This window comes from Barbus barbus (genome assembly GCF_936440315.1).
Source record: "Barbus barbus genome assembly, chromosome: 45".
NCBI classification, from domain to species: domain Eukaryota; kingdom Metazoa; phylum Chordata; class Actinopteri; order Cypriniformes; family Cyprinidae; genus Barbus; species Barbus barbus.
In genome coordinates, this window is record NC_136723.1 from 2,957,155 (window position 1) to 2,981,040 (window position 23,886).

Consider the following 23,886-nt stretch of genomic DNA (forward strand, 5'->3'; position numbering starts at 1 on the left):
TGTCATTGACATTACTAAATGGGCCCAGGAATACTTCCAGAAACCACTGTCGGTAAACACAATCCGCCGTCCCATCTGCAGATGCCAACTAAAGCTATATCATGCAAAAAGGAAGCCATATGTGAACATGGCCCAGAAGCGCCGTAGTGTCCTGTGGGCAAAGGCTCATTTAAAATGCACTGTTTGAAAGTGTAAAAGTGTTCTATGGTCAGACGAGTCCAAATTTGACATTCTTGTTGGAAATCACGGACACAGTGTCCTCTGGACTAAAGAGGAGACCTTCCAGCGTGTTATCAGCGTTCAGTTCAAAAGCCAGCATCTCTGATGGTATGGGGGTGCATAAGTGCATACGGTATGGGCAGCTTGCATGTTTTGGAAGGCACTATGAATGCTGGAAGGTATATAAAGGTTTTAGAGCAACATATGCTCCCCTCCAGACGACGTGTATTTCAGCAGGACAATGCAAAACCACATACTGCAGCTATTACAACAGCATGGCTTCATAGTAGAAGAGTCCGGGTGCTGAATTGACCTTTGACCAGATCTTTCACCTTTAGAGAACATTTGGCCCATCATTAAACGAAAAATACGTCAAAGATGACCACGAACTCTTCAGCAGCTGGAAACCTATATCAGGCAAGAATGGGACCAAATTCCAACACCAAAACTCCAGAAACTCAGTTTAAACATTTATGTTATCTATGTTCTATTGTGAATAAAATATTGGCTTGTGATTTGAAATTCTTTTAGTTTTCATTTTATTCAAATTTAAAAAACGTTTCAACATTTACAGAATTCAGGTTGGAGAAATTCTGATCATATCAGTTCAATTTTAGAATCGCACCACAGAAGGACATAGAGACATTCATATATGACTCCTAAACTTTGGAATAGCTTTCCTGGCAATGTTTGTAACTCAGATACACTCTCAGTTTAAGTCTAGATTAAATACGAATCTCTGTAGCTAAACAAATAATTATTCACCTTGATATTTGAATGCACATGAAGTACAGATATTTTAAGTATGACAAAATGTTCATAAATTAATTGTGTTATTAGTGTTACCGGCCTATGCAAGTAAGCGCTAAACCCTCCAACACCTGCATCTTTATAAAAAACAAACACACACACACAAATGCAATAGGAGATATTTGCAAAACAGTGAATTTATGAGTTTTGAGTCAAACACATCGACTAAGTGCGTTTGCTTGTTTTAGGTGAGAAACTGTTAACAGATAAATACACAATTATAAAACATAAAGGCAGGCAAGATTCATAATAAACTGAATGCAACAGGAAAGGCAGCAATGGTGAAAACTTTTATGTATTTGATCTATTAATAACAGTCTTTATAATTTCTTAAAAACAGTTCTTTATAATAACTCTGATTATTATTTGATAAACAACCATTGTAATAAACCAATTCTTGTTCCAAATCTTTTTTAATCTAATATCGTCTTGTCTACATCTGTATGGGCATTACATCAGTACAACAGTAAATAGCAAGATAAGAACAACAACAACAACAAATCATTATAAAAGCAAAAATGGAAATATGGCTTTTATGCTTTATAAAAGATATCATTTTGATAGAAATGCTAGTAGACAAAGTTGTCACAAGAGCAAACATTGACACTGCAAAAAACATTAACAGGAGATACTATTTGTAACATTTCAATTATTATTCTTTTATTTAGAAAATGATATGTTTTCTCTATGAATTGTTTCAACGCAAAGTTAATCATTGCACCACTGGTCCAAAAAAAAAAAGGTCCGAATGTTGTCTTGGAAAGCTTACAAACACTGTTTGGCCCCTGCCATGATCTCGAGCTTTCAAAACACACACTGCTCATCTAATCCGACTAGTACTGAAAAAAAAATATTATAGATCTGTTAGAAGAAATTAAAAAGAATTTGTATATGCTGCACATTATCCAAATACAAAAAAAAAACAAAGCTGGAATGGCAATTCTCAAAAAAATTAAAATGACAGAAATAAAACGCTTTTAAAATAGACATCCTGATACATAGTTCACTTTTTACTCATTGCATATCATTACTTTTCTCAAACTCTCAATGTCATTGATTAGTCTCTGATGCGGCTCACTGATCCTGTCCATCCTCTCTGAGCTCTGATGGCAGGAACTTGTACTGTTGCTGTCGGATCATGGCCAGCTTCCTCCTGGCTTCCTCCAGCTCTCTCTCCTTCCTGAGCATCTCCTCCTGAGCAGCGATGATCTGAGGGCACACACACACAGATGAAAATCCACAATGCATGCAAGATCTAGATGTAAAAACTCTACAGTTACACTTCTGCTGGACATGCTCTAACAAAACAGTTAATATGCATCTAAATGTGCTAGTGTTTGACTTGTAACTGATATTCTCTTTACCTGAGCGATACCGCCCACCATCTTGCTCTTCACCATCACAGCCTGATCATCTTGAGCCTCAAACGCAGCCTTCTGTGCCGCCTTCACCAGGTTATCTGATGCCCTCTTGACGGCATTACCTGCGGCCTAAAGAAAAAAAAAGACATGTCAGAGGGCTTTAGCATGCCAACAAAACCCAATGAAACACATTCTGCTCACAAGTACAAATTATCTGCTTTAAGAAGGCACTGAATCTCATCAAACTCACTTTGAAATAACTAAGGATGACTGCCAATGCTCAAATATGAAATACTGCAGTTATGCCAAGGTCACAGGGCTGATTCCTAGTATTAAAGCACTCTTTTATTGCTCTTCTCTTGGTGTATATATGGGGGTTCTCAATGTCTGGTTTCACAGAACTACCGGTTTTCTCCCAATAAGTTAATATACAGCCTATTAAGATAATGCTGTAAATAAGAATCTGAAAAGAAAGAAGCTTTAAATAAATATTTTAAAGGGCATGGATAAATCCAACCACCCCTATAGATTTAAATTTCACTTTCCATAATCCGTGATCGACAGAGGATCTTGGCGGCAGGGGTTTAAATCTTTAACAAGACTCAGATTGACACAGGCAGAGTGAAAGACTGGATTTGTTTTGATCAGGTAGGGTACAAGTGACTTCAAAACATTTCAGCCGGTTTATATATACAGTATATATGGTGTAAATATTATTTATCTTGTATAAGAGGCATTTGGTTGGGTTGTGCAGATAGCCTATAAAGTCTTAATATTAACGTTCTGTTGTATAAATAACAAAGCGTATAAGCGGATAAATCCCATTGATTAAAAACCTGCTATCAAATGCTTCATTTTACTAGTCATCTTCAGCGTGCGCAGCTCAAAACAGAAATGCAGAACATTAATAACTAAGGGTTTCACTGACGTTTAATGTTAACTATCTTTTAATCAAAACATAAAACATTATTTTTGTATCTGCGATGTGTCCGTAACACATTTTCCCTGTGTGTTAACATCAGTAGGCTATTTATGACGGTCTAATGACTTGATTCTTGGTAATGTATTTTGCCCCGCCCTCAAACATATGATTCTATCAGTCAACTATCAGCAAGCTATGAAAATCCTTAGTCGGGACACCCCTAATGTAAACACTTATAAACAGCATGGACATTATCAAAAAAAGAATCATGACAGCTATTTGAACAAGTAGAGGTTTGAAGTCAGACTCCACATCTGCCTGATCTGATGTTTGTAGGAAGGTTCTGCATGTGTCTGGACTCTAGGCATGGCTTTATAAGGAAATGCAGCTGTGGAGAGAGCAGCCTGAACCAAACACATCTCCGGCGATCCTTTGGCAAACGTTCCAGGAATATTTTTTTTTCTATGCCTTTTGAGGCATTGTGCAAGGCTGAAGATGTGATTTAGGGCTGAGTGTGTTCAGCTGTCAAGAGTCTGATTTATTTCTGTAAGAGGAAGGACTGGCCTGCAACTTCTACACAAACTAGCATAGATAAGAGATTCTGCACTGCTGCCACAGAAGGCATTTTACATTACTGCATCTTGTAACCAAATACTGCTGGTGCAACATGTTATTTTGTGCAGATTAGAAGACTTTTCTCATGGACAGGCTGATAACAGCAGAAGTGGGATGATGCAGAAGGGGAAGTATATCACAGGTAAAAACAGATGTGCTATATCTGGAAAAACTGACCAACTATGAATGTATTTTGCAGAGAGAGGCAGACAGACACAGAGCGGGTGCAGTTCTGTGAATAAAACTGTAGTGGATGAGCGACACCAGTTTGATCTTCTGAAGGTGCCTTTAACTCGTATTTCAAAATACTGTCATCTGCTGCTCTGATTGGTTTGAAGTCAGCTCTAAGTTATGACTGGTCAGAGTAATGTAGGCGGTAGCAAAGGAATGATTGGGTACATACTAATGGTTTTAAAATAATTAAGACAATCTGTATTGGTTAATGCCAGCATTCTACATTTGACAAATTTCTCGATCTGTTCATCACTAGTTATAATCTATAATTATTAATTTGCTTTCATATTTAAAGAGTGTGTTCAACAGAAAATTAGTGTTTCTAACAGAACGTGACAAATTATCCAACTGTGTTCAATATCTTGCTTTTCAGAACTTTGTTATTAATGTCTCAAAGCTTAATAAACAGTACACTGAATTTTTTTAGAACAGTATATTGATATAATAAATCTAATTCATGTACTGCATTCCTGAGACTGAGGACCATTTCTATAAAATGCAGAAGCCTCCCAGCAGCTCTTCACAGCGCCTCATCAGCACTGCTGTTATCACAAGCACTCATCAGTGCACATTACACATCAGACAGCTGGAGTGTGTAAGACAAGATGATGGAACTGCATCTATTCCTGCTCCAGCATTACATTCATCTCACTGCTGCAAGGCTAAAACACAGCTAAACTAAACATGGAGCTTTACCAGAGATTCCTCTAGGAGAGAGCACAGGAGACTGCAAAATGGAAAACGGCATCAGATACCGTAGATACACATATACTGTATATGTCCGAATGCCACTGCATGACAAAATAGCATGCAGCATCAGCTAACTAATCATGTTACTGATTTGCTCAGAACCAGCTTTTTATGTGTGAAAATTCAATATGGTGTCTATCCTGACTGAAAGATATGATGGTGATCAGGTTTTAAATGTAAACCTCAGCCTTCACCCTGTGCAGGACGACAGCTGTCTGACTGGAGGCAGGAGGAGTGCAGTGGGTTTCACTGTGTCACTGAATATTTAAAGGCTTTGTTGAGAGGCGGACACACTACAAACTAACTCATTGTTTATTTGTGTCAGACCACTGCAGGAGGAAAATACGGGTTTTTAAAAACACTCATGTTAGGATGCGGGTCAATTTAACCCATTTCTAGTTGTCTGAAATACTGGGTAAGCAATGATATTCCCCTTAAATAAATAATTATAAAAATATGAATTTAGTGCCTTTTTCATTTAAGAAATCACAAAATTTATATTATAATATTTGGGGGTCAATCGTTTATGCATTTGGCAGATGCTTTTACCTTATATATATTATAAATATATATATATAAATAAATATATAAATATATATATATATATATATATATATTATAATAGCGCCATGGTATACTGTTTGAGTGAAAACTGAAAACAAATAATGCTTTTCCACACTTCCTATGTTTAAAATGTTTTCTGTGATAACCAACAACAGTTTTAAAATGTGTTTTCATGTTTAATTTTTTGTAATATGTGAGAAGTGAATATTAATAATAAAGGACTACTGTTTTTATCCGATTCTTTTTTCACAGACAAATTTTAGGTGAATTGTACTGAATCCAATTAGGATCAATCTGACTTCCACTATTACTATTATACTGATGTTTGTAACCTAATACAAGGGTCTTTCAAAACATGTAACTGAAAAACTACTTCATGGAAGTCACACACACACACACACACACACGCGCTGACCTGCAGTCTCTTCATGGTCTGGGAGTCCTGGTCAGCCTTGACCTTACAGGCCACCAGCAGCTGAGCGGTGGATGCTGCCACCTGTTTGGCTGAAGAAATGAGTTTCTCCTCGCTGGCGTGACCCTGAACGGCAGAGTTAGCCGCTTCACACAGGTTGTTAGTAGCTGCCGCCACCATACGGGCCTAGAGTCGATGAATTTATGGACAAAATATGTTAAAACATCAACCTCATCAAAAACTACTTCATGTATGTATCCCTATCTGAAACCTCTGCATCTAAATATATTTTAGAAGAAACTGAGAAAGTTAAAGTGCTAGTTCACGTTCTGTCATCATCTACTCTCCTCACATGGTTACAAACCTGTATGATTGACTCTCTTGTGCAGAACATGAAAGAAAATATTCTGAAAACACCTCGGAGCTTTCATGTCCACATATGAAAGTCAATGGAGACCCAAGATGTTTTGGACTTCACTAACTTTGGCCAAAAATAATTGAAACAATATATCTTCATTTGTGTTTATAATCATATAAGGGTATAATATGACTAAATAATGACAGAGTTTTCCGTTTTGAGTGAACTACCCTTTAAGCTCAAAAGCTTGGTAACACTTTAGAATAGGGCACACTTATTCACTATTAACTACGACTTTTGCTTATTAATAGTTAGTAAGGTAGTTGTTAAGTTTAGGTATTGGGTAGGATTAGAGATGTAGAATAAGGCATTAATATGTGCTTATTTACTACTAATAAATGGCTAATATTATAATAATATTCTAGTAATATGCATGCTAATAAGCAACTAATTAAGAGACCCTAAAATAAAGTGTTAGCAAAAGCTCTTCTAGCTCTACTTGTGACAGTGACGTACAGCTGAAATGAGACCCTGTGACCACTGTCCATCATCCGCCGCGTTTGCTGGGATCGCCCCGACCTGACAGAGAGAGAGAAACGCATTACTGACTGAGCAAAGCTGAACAAAGCACATGATTTCCAGGCATTCTGGATGAAGTTTCCTTCAACAGCACGTTCATACCTTCCCTTGAGCCACCAGCTCTCTCTGAGCGGCAGACGCAGCTTTGACCAGAGCGCTGGTGGCCGCAGCGATGGATTTGGCTGCTTCCAGAATCTGTTCCTCGAAGTTTAGACTCTCATCAGCTTCCTGTTGATCAGAACAGAGCAAACAATAATTTCCATCACTGTCTGAACATTGTGACTGATCTTAAAGGTTTATCACATGCGTATGAACACATCATCACAATGGTTTTTCATTCCAGTATAGATGATGATGATGATGGAGGTCAATTCATGCTGCATTCATAATTCATATGATTTGTGTTACCTTAAATCCAAATCCAAACTGGGCAATGCAAACGGGAACAGTTTCACAAATGTGACACAATAATCAGGAACATAAGCTTCAGAGTATATGAGCACTGAGTGAGATTTTCCAAGCTGAATGTAAAATGTCAAGCAGTATAGCGTGTCAGTTAAGCTGCTCCTGAGGGATGTGGGCAAACGTTTCCTCACCTTGGGTTTGGCTCGGGGTTTGAGCTGCTCTAGTTTCTTGGCGGCAGCTTCAATGGCAGCTGCGGCTCCCAGCAGCTCATTTTCGGCGATGACGGTCGGGTCCTCAGGATCCACCCACTCTGTACCTAAAGAAAGTATCACAACCAATCAAACTCTTTGATTAATAGCAAGTTCAAAAGGAAAGCATTTATTTGAAACAGAAATAACTTTTACATGTTTTACAGTCACTTTTGACCAATTTCATGCTTGCTTAAAAAAAATAATAATAATAAAAAAAAAATACACTGACCCAACTTTTGAACGGTAGTATAAATTCATAAAGGAACATATTTTCCTTTATGTGCAATAAAACTGAAGGACAAAGACAACAGCAGAAAGTGTATCTCATATTAAATATATTTTTGTACTCATATAAACACTAGATAGGTAGAAAGACCTTTATTTTATATTACTTTTCTTATTTTTTACACAAGTTGGCACCTACAGTGGTAACTCCTCTCTCTCACACACATACACACACACACAGATTCTCCTTGTCTCTCATCATGTGTTAAATGAGGGTCTGGGTATTATCACCCCGAGCTCTAAGATCACTTTCAGTGATGGGTTGCAGGGATTATCCTGATAAATCCTGCTTGGATTCCCTGCTCATGATGCAGAACTGGAAGCGGATACTTGACTTGAGCTGATGGAGGGGACAAGAGGGCAAGAAGTACGAGAGAAGCCCTAGATCTAGAGCCCTGCAGCCATAAGATGCGTTCCACTGACCGCTGGAAGGTTAGAGTAGAGTGTGTGTACTGAGAAACATGACACACACAGAGCGCTGTCGTACCTTTCATGGCCTCCGCAGCCTGTATGAGCTCCGTCACTGAACCGGCCACACGTTTGGAGTAGTTTGCCAGCTGCTGTTTAAGGTCATGACTTGGTTTCTGAATGATCTGTGGGTAGAGATCACATGACTTCAATCAGATGAATGCATTGAAACATCCTAAATAAGAGATTGTTAAATCAATCTGATGACATATTCAACTCTTCACGAAGCGTTCATTGCTGTTAGACACTCATGCGGTCAACTAGAAGACACTAATCTAGTGATTTCTGAGGAGTGTGTGTGTGTGTGTCCTCGGAGTGTCCTCCAGGGTGGTGCTGGTGACAGTGGAACAGGTGCGTGGCATTAACAGAGCTGTTCCTTTGGAACAGACAGCTAAGAAAAGACTTGGCCATGAGCAGGAATGCTGGGAATGACAGACAATACCAGAAACACACACACACACACACACACACACACACACACACACACACACACACACACACACACAGACAAACATATGCTGTCTGTCTATACAAACCCTACAAAAGCACAAAAGGCAGTCTGTCTCTCTCTTCACAGTTCGCATGTTTTGAGCAATGCATTTCATCTGTTCCAGTCGTTCATGATTTTTGTTTTGAGACTGGGGTGCATTCCTCTTTAAATGTCAGGTGACTAGCCTATATGTGACCCTGGACCACAAATCCAGTCTTAAGTCGCTGGGGTGTATTTGTAGCAATTGCCAACAATACATTGTATGGGTCAAAATTTTATGATTTTTTTTTTTATTCCAAAAATCATTAGGATATTAAGTAAAGATCATGTTCCATGAAGAAATTTTGTAAATGTCCTACTGTAAATACATCAAAACTTAATTTTTGATCAGTAATATGCATTGCTAAGAACTTAATTTGAACAACTTTAAAGATGATTTTCACTAAAGATGATTTTTTGCTCCCTCAAACACCAATGATTTGTATATGGTATGGTATTTATATATGTATATATGGTAGTCATTTTAGACACATTCAAAACTTTTGCAACAGAGATGGAAATACAGTTTTTAAATACGTGAAGTATGCTTCCATCTTTGTTGCCACAGTTTTGTAAGTGCCTTTTTCTGTTCTAAAGAAGGGGGTGTCCAATACTTTTGTCCATATAGTGTATGTACAAATCTTTGGTGTTTGGTGATGAGTTTTTGGCTCAAGATCTGCATATAAAGTCAGAGGTGTTCAGCTGGGATCAGGACTTGTCTTTCTGCAGACCAGTCAAGTTCTTCCACACTGACTCAATCAATCATGTCTTTCTGAACCGTGTCTTATACACAGAGACACTGTCATGTTAGAATAGAAAAGGGTCCTGTCCAAACTGTTGCTATAAAATGAGAAGAAATACAATTCCCTAGAAAATCATTATATGCTTAAACGTTAAGATTTGTACTTATGGAAATTGCTAAAGTAGTCAAACCTGTTCATTAGGGTGGGGTGACCCAATACACACACTCAGCAAAGTCCAACGGAAAATACTCATACGTGATCACAGTGAAGTCTAAAATGTGGCAAATGGCAAAATGCTTCTGCAAACCATTCAATGACATTTCATTCAGTATATCTGAAAACTATAACAAATGAGTCTGTAAACAAATCATTAAGACTAATCAAGATGCTATTAATATAGGTCTCAGAATGCATCCAAATGTCATTTTCACGAAAACGAGCATGATCAAGTCACACCAGTTACTACATTAATAGGTTTTACCAGTGGTTTTACTTCAAGACAACAGACATACAGTGCAAACTAATGATTTTCAAAAATAACAATTTATCAGGATTCATGTCAAATTTCCTTTTCCTTAATCAAATGGTTGCAGAGTTTTTGTTAGTTTTTTTGTAATGCTTTTTTTTGTGTGTAAAGTTTTGTACTAAGCTTTGTTAGCTGGTGGATTTTTAGAAGATCTGACAATTAGACAAACTGGCTAATATCTGTAAAATGATTTGTAAAATATGAACTCTTTGAAACTTTTTTTTTGTGAGAGATATACATGATATGAGAGATTATACATGACTAAATTTATATGAAACACTCTAAACAGAAGTTTAAAAAGTCAAAGTCAAAATGGTGCACAAAAAACGAAACATCTGAAAATAAATATAGATCTGCAACCCACCGGTTGAGAAGCACTGCAGCACACATTATATTATGTAATTTTAGTTGTTAAGAGGTTGTGCAGTTGAGCACACACACACACACACACACACACATGCACAATGAGCCACCTTTAACTCACCGGCTATCACAGCGAACCCACACATACACAGAGAAAACAGGAAATACATTAAGGTAAACACTGAAATGAATTTCTCAGACCTGCATAGCAACGATCTAAACTTTACCTCATACAATCTCAACATCCCACATTCAACAACTCAAATGTACCTTTACAAATAAAAAATATACAACTACCTCGGTTTTATCTTATTTTAACTACCCTTTAATACATTTTAGACAAATATTTCAGTCACAGACCCAGTGATTGGCAAACATACTGTGAGTTTGTGAAATATGTGCCATTTCAGTGTGCCCTTAAAATACAAGACCAAAGGCCGTGGAGGTTATTTCACACAGCTTTAACCCTAATGATCCCCCTATAGGAGCTCTAAAGGAGTGTGTGTGTAACTCACCACTAGCACATGCTCCAGCAGGCCCAGGTATCCTGTGGCGCACTCAGAGCCGAAGTGCAGCGCTCGAGCCTGGACGTCTCGCTTCACCTCCGGGTGGAACACCGCTTGCTGAACAACACAGCAGAAAAATCATTTACACTTTAGCTTAACAGAAACACATTTACACTACAAGTCAAAGTCTGAGCACACTTTCCACATTTTTAAATACATTTACATTTAGCAGATGCTTTTATCCAAATAATAATAATATATAATAAATATTAAATAAATAAATATAATAATAAATAATATTAAACTCACTAAATAAATGATATGGAAATGATTTTTTAGATGCTTTTCTAAATTCTTTTTTAAATTTGATCCCTCCACACAGGACATTGTGTCAACTAATTTGTTTTTAGCCTTTAGCTATTTTGTCTGTTTTAGACACGCAACTATTTGTTGAATTTAAGTTGCACATAGCACAACTCAAGATTACAAAATAAGCATATTACATCATTTTACTTACATTGTTTTTTTTTTTAAATCTATGATGCTACACATAGCACACAAACATATAAAATATAATCATAAATAAATGAACAACAATGTAATTTTGAGTTTATAGCATCATTTTACAAACTAGATTTCAACATTTTACAAAATTGAATCCATTTTAAAGGATTTCATATGATAAGACCCCTTATGAAGTGCATCTGCAGTCATTAATATCACCGTGTATGAGAGTGGTCTCACCTTGCAGGAGTGCAGCATGTCAGCGATGGCTCGTCTGCTCAGGTTAGCGGTGGCGATCACGTCCTCTTGACGGCAGGAGTTCCCAGCAGCCACTGCTTTCGCCGTGGCCTGCGTGATGCCTTTGGTCATGCGGATGAACTCTTCTGGAGTGGCGGTCTTTGGAGGAGGATCTGGACTGCTAAACACCTGAACACCAACAAAACATATGATGTTTTTTGTCAAGGTTTCACTTGCTCTTCTTCATCCCAGTGGACTTTATATCTAATAATACACTTTTTCACTGTAATATAGTGATTGTGCATATTTTCAGCAGAGTTCAGTGGGAGCGTGTCTCTTACAGTCAGCTCTTGTTTGATGTGCTCTATGGTGGCCTCTAGTGCTCGTGTGCCTTTAGTGGCCTCGTCCTCCACAGCCTTCACCGTCTTCAGTAGAGACGTCACATTTGTCACCATCACCTGATCCCACAGAAACATCACACATCAGAACTCGACACACTTATGCATTATGACTTTATGATGCTATGTCATTGAAGACAGTGCTTAAAGTACTCAAAGGAGAATAATATATGAACGCAACAATACAGAAATGCTTATAATATTTAAGGTTAGCCAGTATTAGGAATTGATATTGTTTGGCACAGAAAAATAGTTGCCTGGTAAGCCAAATCAGACTAATTAATAAAAAAAAATTATTATCCAAATAATGAGCAAAACTGGTCATCATCATACTGTGCATCATTAGTAGAATATGGGATATATAAGCAATAAATAATACATAATAATAACCTACAAACTTTCAAAAAACATACCCTTACTGACGGTCTCTTTAGGAAATAAAGCTAAATAAAGAGCACAATGGAATCTCTGTTAATGATAAATTAAAAAATACCAGAAAAATAACCATTAATTTATTGTGAAAATATATCCCATATGCTTCAAATATAATTATAAAAATATAATTTAACTTGTGGTAATGAATATCCTATATGAAATACACTATTTCTCTAGTTTGTGTGTGTTAAGTATTTTAAGTAAGTATTATTTTAGTTTTTTTTTTATACTATTGTAGTATTTATTTTTTTGAGTTAATTAAGATTTTAGTTAGTTTTTTTAGTTTAAGTTTTTAGTAAATCTGTTATATGATTTTATAATTTTTATTAGTATTTAAAATGAGAAATATTGCCTTAGCATCCAAGTGAAAGTTTAAGTTTTTAATCTAATATTCATATATATATTTTTTCGATTTTATTTCTCTTACCGAAAACATTTTAAATGTTTCTTTTTCAATTTTTTTGTGCAGTTTTAGCTTTAGTTTTAGTTAACAATAACACCACCAATCTGAGTGCAAATCATTCGCAGTTCTTCACTTTGTTGGTCAATCGGACTGACTCCTGATTTCAGGTCACCTAATATTTTCTGGCAGCCCATAATAATCAGGACTGTCATTTTGATTGAGATCAGTTATTAAAGGCCTCAGGCAGAGACGGACTGGATGTGTGGATGAATGAGATGATCCTGCTCTGTGTGTCTTTACCTTAGCAGAGCTCTTGAGCTGTAACATGGCGGGATCGTCGTGAGGTTTGCCGGCCGCAGCCTTCGTGGCACTGATCAGGTCACCCAGAGCTTTAGCCACATCCTTCACCGCATTGATCAGAACCACCTGCGACACGACAACAAACACATGATCTCAGACGGCAGTGGCAACATATGCATCAGCATCATGACTTAACATGCTGCCTACATAGACAGATGCATCACTGAACCACAAACATGGGCATAATCTCACACCTGCATGAGACAGAATATATGAAGCCGTGAGTGAAACGTATAAGTACAAGAACTGTACTATAACAGTAAATGAAGAAGTCTCACAGCAAATATAAAGTTATATAACACAACTGGAAGCTGTTATGCAAATATTAACGCTGGATAAAAAAGTATCAGTCACATAACAGCATATTATCCTGACTAGCAATAAGAAGTACAAAAATGACTAGAAAAACTGCAGTATGGACACAAAGACCTCACTAAAATCCAATCAAAAACAGCTGCTGCATGTGGAACATGAAAATACAGATCTTACATATACAGTAGGTTTGAAGATAACGCTTTTATTATGTTCATAAACTTGAAAGGAGATTGGAGTGTAATTAAACCTTGCCTTGATGGCTGAATTTCCTTGAACAATACAGCTATAACAAGCTTTGAGAATATGCCATGAATTATTAAGTGTTGCCATAGGAACAGCAGAAACCCAAGAATTGTTGCCAAGCACTGGACACACACACACACACACAAACACATACAAACACAAATACACACACTAACACTAACACTCACTCACACACACACTCACACACACAAACATAAACACACACACACACACACACACACACACACACAAACACGCACTCACAGACACATACAAACACAAATACACACACTAACACTAACACTCACTCACACACACACTCACACACACAAACATAAACACACACACACAAACACAAACGTTCTGACAGCAGGTCAGCTTTGTTTGGTGTGAAGAGTTGCTGTTTCCTGTTTGAAAGTGGACAGGACAGGAAGCGGGTGTCAGTACCTGTGTCTCAGGGTCTTCAGCGCCCAGACTGGCTGCTCCCAGTTTGACCACATCAGCCAGTTTAGTGATGGTGTTAACAGACGACTGCGCAGCCTGAGCCAGTTTCTCCTGACTCGCTCCTGCTCCAGACACCAGCAGCTTCGTGTCCTCCACCAGAACTTTAGCCGTCTTCAGGATGTGCTCTCTGACAAACCACAGGAAACACAAAACTATTAATATCACAGTCCGCTAATGACAAAACTAATTTATACTAACGGATAAACAAACACATACAGGGGGCGACAAAGGTTATACTAAAGGAAAGACACTTTTCTGTGCAGTAAAGTGCATCATGTTGTTAGATTACTTCTAATAATAAAGTAATGAGTGAAGTCTTTTTAACTTAAAACATGCTAGCAAAGCTAAAACATACTAGAAACAGGCTAGACTTTTTGCTAAAACAATCTAGCAATGCCTAGACGAGTGGTCTAAATGTTTCTTTGTGGTCTTTTGAGGTTTAATTGGGTCTGAAAAGGTTTACTGGGGACTGAACTCATTTGAAATGGTTTCTTGCGAGTCTAATGAGGTCAAATGGGGTTTGAAGTGGTCTAATATGGTCTATTTGATTTTTTTGTTTTGTTTTCCGGTCTTCATCTGACTTTCTTTCTATCAATCTGAAAATAAAATCTTCAAACCTCAAGCTTTTAAAACAGTTTCACACTTTAAGGCCAGGCTTTTTCAAGCTAACTTCCAACGTTTGTCTTCAAACTTTATCTGTCTACTTCAATTTGATGTCATAAGAGTTTCATTCTGTGATTTCTAAAATGTGATCAGATCTGCTAAAGCTGACAGCATAAATGTCACATATAGGGACTGGAATCATTAGGAACTGAATGATTCTGGTTCTTTAATGGTTTCATTAACAAAACGTCCCTGGCATCTGGGCTGATCTGCAAACAGTTGTGTTCCTGTAGCTTAATAAGCAGCAGAGCAAGGTGTTTGGTGTGAGCGAGCGGTGATACAATAGCTGTGTTTTATGACTCTTCAAAAACCTTTTCATTTCACAGTCACTCAAATGTCCACTGCGCAGTATGGGCGCTGTAGTTTTGGCGGAGGGAGTACCTGTGGTCTGCAAAAGTCTCTGCGTTCTCTCGGTTGAGAGAGCCTGCGGTGGCAAACATGATGGTGGTGTCCAGATCAGCGATGATGCCAGAAACAGCACTGGCAGCAGTAATGCAGGCCTGAGTGCCACGATTGCCCGCCTGAAGAGCCGCCAACACGTGAGACACCTGAGAGAGAGAGAGTAAAGACATCAGGAGTCTGATGAAGACTGAAATGACACTCATACAGTATATCCAATAAGAGAACAACTACTGTGAACCTTCTCGGAGACTTTGCGAGCGCTGTCGATGAGCTCTTTCTTGGTGTAGGAGTCGTTTGGACTGCACTGCAGCGCTCCTGCTTTACTGACCAGACCAGTGCAGCTGTTGCCCAGCTCTGTCACCTGCTTCCTGATGTGAGAGCCGATCTGAAGAGCAAAACACTTAACTGTTAACTTAATCTTGAGATTTCAATCAAAGAAATCAAAGAAACAGCTTAACTATGCAAAGTATCTCATTTTACCTGACATATTTCAAAGTGCAACAGAATATTCCACAACAAATGTAGGGTGGGATTTGATTATATTTATTGGGAATTGACTGGATGATCAAAAGTGGTCTCTATCTGACAGCTGATTGGGGGAGGAGTTAAAAAATAAGAGGGCTCGGTGAGTTGAAAAGTAAAAGAAAATGCAATACTGTTAAAAATTTTGGGGTCATTGAAATTTTAGTCACACTTTATTTTAGCATCCAGTTCTCGCTATTAACAAACCATTAACTTTTGCCTCGAACTCCTAATTTGCTGCTTATTAATAGTAGTTAAGTTTAGGTATTGTGTTGGATTAGGGTTGTAGAATATGCTCATGCAGAATATGTGCTTTATAAACACTAATAAACAGCCAGTATGTTAATAATAGGCATGCTAATAAACATCTAATTAATTAGTGACAATTGGTCCCTATACTAAAGTGTTACCAAATTTTTTTTATTCAGCAAGAATTTATTTAATGTAAATATATATCACATTACAAAATATTTTGAACTTTCTATTCATCAAATAAATCTGAAAAAAAAAGATCTGTTTCCACAAAAATATGAAGCAGCACATTTTCAACATTGATAACAATCAGACATGTTTCTTGAACAGCAAATTAGCATATTAGAATGATTTCTGAAGGATCAATATTTCACAATATTATTGCTTTTAAAACAAACCTTACCGACAAACATTTTATGGTTAATGTTTCTTTACTAAGAATACAAAGCTCTCAATAGGACATGCAGAAACAGTAAATGGAGTCACTTTCATATAAATTATAATATTATGTGGAAAGGCCATAAATTCCACAGAAAAAGAAAGCATATGTCACAACACCTCGTCATTCTCGGCTGTCATGGCTGCACATCTGGCCTCAGACGCCAGGTCACCGAACTCTGTGGTCAGCTGATTGGCCAAACCTCCCAGCTCATCAGGGTTGGCGTTGGATTTGGTAACCTGGCAACACAGCATTTTAAAAGCACACTGTCAGCCTCTACTTCTCTATAAATACTGCATAATTATCCCCTCTGGAACTATTTTGAACCATAATATCGAAAACAAAAATAAATGAAAAACATATTCGAGGCGAGCATTTGTAAGTGAAAATGCGACTGTGGAAAAAAAAGCTAACTCATTAATTTATATGATACCAACAGAATAAAAATGTTTTATTATGCAATTGGCTGCTTGTCCTTCTCTTCTACTGACATCAATAGAAAAATGTATGTATAAAATCTATTATAGTTTCTACAATTGATTTTATCTCTGTGAACCTGCTTTGACCCAATCTGTAGTGTATAAAGCACTATATATTTATAACAAAAATAACTTGACAGGGTCTGAAATGAACTTTTCCTACAGTGCATCTTCTCTTCTACTGACTACTCAACAGAAAAAGCATGAATAAGTTTGCTGCTGTGTAACAGAATGAAGGCATGGCTATTAATTAACCCACCTCTGTCTTTCAACAAATTCATGAGCCAAACATAATTAACAATTCATGAGAACATTACTGGCTTTAATTAACTGGCTTTTCATGAATATCATTAAAGTTTGATTGACATATTTCCATGTTTGTGCATATTTGAACACTCAAAAAATAGTTAAGTGTTAAACACTACATAATGTTTGTTAATAAGTTTTTATAATACATGTTACAATATAGTTTATCAGATGTTCTTAAGGTGATTATTCAGGGGTTCACTATAAACACATTATTTACACACTTTTTAAGTTAATGTCCTTCGTCACAAGTCAAGTGTATTTCTGAATTCTGTACTAAACCCTAATTCTGTTTTCAATGCATGTTTGTGCATATGTATATTGTATTTTGCCCACTAGTCACACTGGTTTTCCCATTTTTTCCCACAATTCCTAATTCTACAGTCACTCAGACTGTTCCAGCTCTAGTTTTTACCATCTCCTGAACGGTGACAGCGATAGCTTTGGCCGTCTTCACCATCGTGGTCTGATAATCCACAAACGTTCCTTCAGGTTCGATTCCAGGCCCGTCTTCCATCTTATTGATGGCTTGAGAGATGGAGTTGACCATGCCGCCCACTGCTCCTGCAGCGCTGGCCGCCTCTGCTAGAGTTGCAGCCAGATCATCCACCGCCTCCTTCATCATCTGAACCGACTCCTCCAGAGCCTCCTGCGTGTGAGCCGCCTGAGGACACACACACACACACACACACACACACACAGAATACTGTGAAACTGAGCACTACAGCAGATCTCCCAACAGATACACAACCGTTCAAAAGTTTGGGATCAGTCAAATTTTTAATGGAGTCTGCTCATCAAGGCTGCATTTATTTGAACAAAAATACAGAAAAAACAGTAATATTGTGAAATATTATTGCAATTTCTAATATCGGTTTCCAATTTTAATATACTTTAAAATATAATTTATTTCTGTGATGCAGTGCTGAATTTTCAGCATCATTACTCCAGTCTTCAGTGTCACATGATCCTTCAGAAATCATTCTAATATGCTGATTTATTATGAGTGTTGAAACTTGTGCTGCTGAATATTATTTTGGAAGCTGTGATACTTTTTTCTTTGATGAATAAAAAGTTAAAAAAGTACAGCATTTATTCAAAATAGAAATCTTTTCTAACAATACACAAGTTTTTACTATCACTTTTTATCCATTTATTACATCCTTGCTGAATAAAACTATTAATTTAAAAAGGAAAGAAAGAAAAACTGTACTGATCCCAAAACGTTTGAATAGTAGTACATGTCGTGACACAAAATGTATATTTTAAATAAACAATGTTCTTTTTAACTTTTTATTTATCAAAGAATCCCGAAAAAAGTATCACAGGTCCCAAAAAATATTAAGCAGCACAATGTTTTTCCTCATTGATTATAAATATTAGAATGATTTCTGAAGGCTCATGTGACACTGAAGACTGGAGTAATGCTGTGATGCTGAACATTCAGCCTTGCGTCACAGGAATAAATTACATTTTAATTGTAATTTTTAATTTCAAAATTTCTGTATTTTTGATTAAATAAATTCAGCCTTGATGAGCAGAAGAAACTTCTTTAGAAAATCTTACTGATCCCAAGCTTTTGATCTGCAGTGTATAATCAAAACTACCAGAATGCAGCTGCTGTGTTTGGCTGGTGGCGTCTTACCTTGTGGTTTCCTCCAGCCTCTTTGGCCGTGTAGAGCATCTGTAGAGCAGACTCAGCCAGAGTCTTGGTTTGATCCAGCACGCTCATCTGCTGCTGGCTGTTCAGGATCTTAGACGCTGTACCGATGGCAGCCATGATGAGCGGCTCAAAGTAACTGACCATCTGAGACACCTGTGACATGACGGCACACATTTAGCTTCCAGTAAACACTGAGACTCGCGTAACCACGTTTAGAAAGGATTCAGACCTTGTGACCCAGCTGAGAGGCGTCGGAGCGGGCTGCGATGGCCACCGGCTCAATCAGGTTACTGATCTCATGCACAGACGCCGCCATCTGCTCGTGAAGGGCCTGCAATACAATATTACAATAGCGCTGTATTACATTAATGAGGAACATGACAGCTGCGCCCTCAGCTCTGAGGATACTGCCGTAGTTTATCATGACGGCTGTAAAGCCTCACCTCATGGGAGATGTCGTCTCTAGGCGTGAGCTGCTGGCTGATGGCTGCCAGAGACGCCTTGTCCACCTCACGGATGCAGTTATTAAGAGCCTCAATGGCGTCATCACACTCCCTCTGACCTGGAGCCTTTTCCCTGAAACCATTTACATGACAGTATATCAATATGATACATGGAAAATATGATATCATTCACAACTGAATTGCATCTTGCAACACTGACACTGAATCAACACTGAACTGACTCAAGCTGCAGAACGAGCATTGCTGACTGATTTTAGCTGGATTAAACTTGTTTCAGATTGATAAAACTTCACACTGTCATTGATCTAAACTAAACCAACCCTGAACTGGCTAATAATGACACTACTGTCTTTTAGAACTGCTTTACAGCAGAATCTCCATGAGTTTCCATAATTGATTCTGCTTTTCCTTTTTATCTCCGTGAAGTTGCTTCGACACAATCTGCATTGTATAAAGCACTATAGAAATAAAGGTGACTTGACATAACGTGACAACAGGGTCTGACATCAACTTTTCTATTAATTCATTTCTATTTACCATTTTTGGAGGATTGTTTTCTTAAGTAAAATATTTGAATGTTAATTAATTCAATCAAACTATAGTCTGTTTTATTTTATCAACAAAAGTCCCCTTTCATGACTTCTCACATGGCATACATGTATTTCTACAACTACTGCATAATGATATGAGGTTACGGTTGTTTTAAATAGCCTATGTAAAGTGTATAAATTATAATTCATTCATAATTCAAGGTAGGGCTGCAATATAAAAATATCATTCTTGTCAATTATTGCCCTTGATATTGTAATGAGTAATAATGATGATTAACGGAATACATTACAAACGTGTTTGTGTGTGGAGAAAAGGCACATCATATTCTTGTAGGCTACACAGACGAAACATGCTGAGAACCACTTATGAATGAGTTTTTTATGTATTAGAAAACCAAGACTTCACACTGGTTATATTAGTGGCCTGAAAAACACAAATAAATTCAGTTTGGAAATGTTCCCATCACTGAAGTGCTATTCCTTTAGTTTAATAGTGCTGGGGCATTTTTTGCCTCTGTATCTTGAATTTGGGGGATATTTTTGTTCATTTTGGTGCCATTTTTCCCATAACCACCTAATGAGAACTAAAGGTTTTACACACATGGTTTCACAGACAGTTGATTGTTGAATAAAGGCTACAAATTCTGTGAATACCTCATGTTGGTGATGAGTTTCTTGATGGAGTCGGACACTGTTCTGGAGTGTCCGGCCAGCACAGACCATTTGGGCGGGTCTTTGGGGTTGACGGCCAGTGAGCGGGCCATCTGGATCAGGCCTGTAGAGCTCTCCAGCATGGTCTTAGCGGCAGCTACGATGGGCTCCATCGCTGCCAGACCCTGCAATCAGACACAACAGAACTTGTAACTTCCAGCATGGTTTATTTCAGCCTGGAGTCTGGCTCCCACTCCTGAGCCATGCACAACCCTGTCAATTCTGCACTCATATATTCAATTTGTATATAGACAGAAAAAAAAATAGAAGAGTGACCTTTTGGCTTCTAAAGTCTGAAAGAAATTAATATGCTCTAATATGTATCCACAATTTAAAAAATATAACAAGGCAGAAAACTGTTTGTCATAGATGGGTCTTTGGTTTTTGAAACATAATGACACTTTTTGTGTTGATTTGTTAAGTAATCTTATCATTTTTTTCAAACTTGTTAATTTAAATAAAGTTTTTTTTTAAGTTACAAGATTATTAAAGTAAACTTGGACATGTAAAATATAAAATATTTGGAAGTTGAATTTGCAGCAAAAATTACTATATTGTGATATACACTACGGTTAAAAAATATGGGATTAGAAGAAGCCTCTCACAACAAGTCACATGATCCTTCAGAAATCATTCTAATATGCTGATTATAAATGCCTTTGCTGTCAATTTAATGTATCCCTTCTGAATAAAAGCATCAATTTCTTTCAAAACTGGCCCAAACTATTGAATGTTAGTATATTCTGTGATATAATGTGGTACCTCTGGGCTGATCTGTGCAGGTACGCTAGCAAACTCTGGGTTTGAAGCAAAGGCAGTCAGGTTATCCACAGCCTCGATGAGCGGCCCAGTGGCTTCCTTACACTTCCGTCTGTTCTCCTGGTTAAAGGCCCCATCAAGAGCCTGACGTTACAGCACAAACACAGAGTTACATTCACCATAATAATACCAACACTGCTGATCAGAAACAGACTGATCTGCGAGTCTCAAACTCACTTTGATGGACTTGACGAGGTTGGCGGTGCTGTTGGCCACCTCTTTGGCGCTCTGGACAAACTGTCTCTTAGCAACTGGGTTGGATGTTTTGGAGGAGGCGAATCGGCAGGCGTTGCACAAGGCCGAAGTATGTTTGGCAACAATTGTGGCAGCAGAGAGGACCTTGGGAAACGACGGTGCATAAAACACGGGAGTTATTTTGTCAGGTTAATTGTGATGACTTAAAAACTAGGTCAATGCGTTCCTTTAAGAATTCACTTCCTATTTTGAGCTGTGAGTTCAAAGGAAATATCCAGATGTGAAATACTGTATAATAAGTTGTGGAAGTCAATCAGACACTGGGAGTCCTGCTTGGCCATTTAACAGAAGCTTTAAGGACTGCACATTATCATTTTTGCTAAATTTTGTAAGCAAAAAATGTCCACTATCTGTTGGTCAACAGTGAATCCATGTAAACAACTTCAACACAAGCGAAATCTGCATAAGGAAATTGTTCGTCCTGACACAAAACTCACGAAAGTGTAGATTGAAATAACTGGATTTTGCCAGCAAAAAACCATCAAACAACTGCAGTAGTTAATAACACAGATTCGAATGCCATGTCAGCATCTGAGGCTATCTTCGTGTCAAAAATTCATGATATAAATTACAAGCGTTACAGAAATACAATAACAACAAACCCCCCCCCAAAAAGAGAGAACATTTAAAGTAATACAAGATGTATTACAAGCATTTACATATGATAAAAGTTAAAATCGTATTAAAAAAACAAGTCCTTAAGTGAGCTTACTATATAAAAAAAGTTGTCTAATTGCATTAAAAGCGGGAAAGTCATCAAACAACTGTAAATGCGATCACACCTTTAGTTCTCCCTTGTGTTTTCTAAAATCTCCAAACAGTCACAAATATGCTTTTAAATATTAAAATATTATTAAAATACCTTATCAGTAATCTACTACTACTAATAATGCACTCTCAGAGATCTAATATCTTGCCCAAAGTAAACCAGACCTTAGGTATGTGTTTGCTCCTATCAGACCGTTTCTATCTAGGAAAGAGTCATGCTGTTACCTGGGATTGGTTGCAGGACGGGTCCACTAGGTTCTGACAGGCCATCTGGATCGACTGTTTGGCTCTGGCGAACTGTGAGGGGTCCACAAGCCCCTTCTGCCCTGCGTGACTGTTCGGGTCAGACACACCCACCAGATATGCCCCCTGTGAGTGACACACAGAAGACCCGTCACTGCTGTTCTACACTAAACAATTCAAACACTCATCATTCAGCTCAGCTCAGCAACAACAACCCTCCACACACACACTCACTCAGTGACTCAGTCACACTCACACACTCTCTCACACACACTCTCACACACACACACACACACACACACACACACACACACACACACAGTCACACTCACTCACTCACTCACTCACACACACACACACACACACACACACACACACACACACACACACACACACACACGCAGCTAATTTAGATAATGAGGACATTCCATAGATTCTAATGTTTTTATATAAAACTAATTACATTTACATTTAGTCATTTAGCAGACTCTTTTATCCAAAGCAACTTACAAATGAGGACAATAGAAGCAATCAAAACCAACAAAAGAGCAATGATATGTGAGTGCTGTAACAAGTCTCAGTTAGCCTAACACAGTACACATAGCAAGGCTTTTATATAATAAATAAAAAGAAAATAAGTAGATAGAATAGAAAAAGAATAGAGAATGCTAGTATTAGAGGATCATTTTTACAATAAATAAAAAGATAGAATAAAAAAACAATAAAGGTGTTAGTGTTTTTGTTTGATATGTTTTTTAAATATAATATCATTTTTTAAATTAAATATATATTAGGGCAGTTGGGTGCAAAAAAACAAGATTACAATTACAGCAAATAGCAATATTTACAATATTATTATTTACAGTATTATAGACAAATAGTTATCTTCTGTAGAGGTTCTTTACAGCTAAACTGAATTCATTCATAATCCATGAATTTTGATTCATTGACAGTTATTGAACTGAAGCTAACAGAGCTGAATAATGATACTATTGTCTTGTTAGAGCTGCAAAATTTGGATTTGCCTCATTTGTGAACTTTGCATCATTG

The 23,886-nt window shown here is 37.5% G+C and overlaps 1 protein-coding gene across 1 annotated transcript in view; it reads right to left on the minus strand.

Annotated features, from left to right (window-relative positions):
- Positions 1 to 730: 730 nt before the first annotated feature.
- The window catches only part of LOC306864179 (talin-1-like), a 105,645-nt gene continuing 82,489 nt past the window's right edge, over positions 731 to 23,886 (minus strand). Inside the window, exons 34-56 of the mRNA XM_079407940.1 lie at positions 22,819 to 22,962; positions 21,748 to 21,909; positions 21,514 to 21,654; positions 20,695 to 20,876; positions 19,469 to 19,601; positions 19,255 to 19,356; positions 19,008 to 19,178; positions 17,778 to 18,026; positions 16,697 to 16,816; positions 15,603 to 15,749; positions 15,344 to 15,510; positions 14,243 to 14,426; positions 13,178 to 13,303; positions 11,983 to 12,099; positions 11,645 to 11,830; positions 10,910 to 11,017; positions 8,253 to 8,358; positions 7,421 to 7,545; positions 6,927 to 7,052; positions 6,762 to 6,824; positions 5,891 to 6,073; positions 2,394 to 2,519; positions 731 to 2,238 (exon numbers count right to left, since the gene is read on the minus strand). Of these exons, the coding sequence (XP_079264066.1) occupies positions 2,104 to 2,238; positions 2,394 to 2,519; positions 5,891 to 6,073; positions 6,762 to 6,824; positions 6,927 to 7,052; positions 7,421 to 7,545; positions 8,253 to 8,358; positions 10,910 to 11,017; positions 11,645 to 11,830; positions 11,983 to 12,099; positions 13,178 to 13,303; positions 14,243 to 14,426; positions 15,344 to 15,510; positions 15,603 to 15,749; positions 16,697 to 16,816; positions 17,778 to 18,026; positions 19,008 to 19,178; positions 19,255 to 19,356; positions 19,469 to 19,601; positions 20,695 to 20,876; positions 21,514 to 21,654; positions 21,748 to 21,909; positions 22,819 to 22,962 (3,303 nt within the window). The 3' untranslated portion in view covers positions 731 to 2,103. The remainder of the gene's footprint in view (positions 2,239 to 2,393; positions 2,520 to 5,890; positions 6,074 to 6,761; positions 6,825 to 6,926; positions 7,053 to 7,420; positions 7,546 to 8,252; positions 8,359 to 10,909; positions 11,018 to 11,644; positions 11,831 to 11,982; positions 12,100 to 13,177; positions 13,304 to 14,242; positions 14,427 to 15,343; positions 15,511 to 15,602; positions 15,750 to 16,696; positions 16,817 to 17,777; positions 18,027 to 19,007; positions 19,179 to 19,254; positions 19,357 to 19,468; positions 19,602 to 20,694; positions 20,877 to 21,513; positions 21,655 to 21,747; positions 21,910 to 22,818; positions 22,963 to 23,886) is intronic.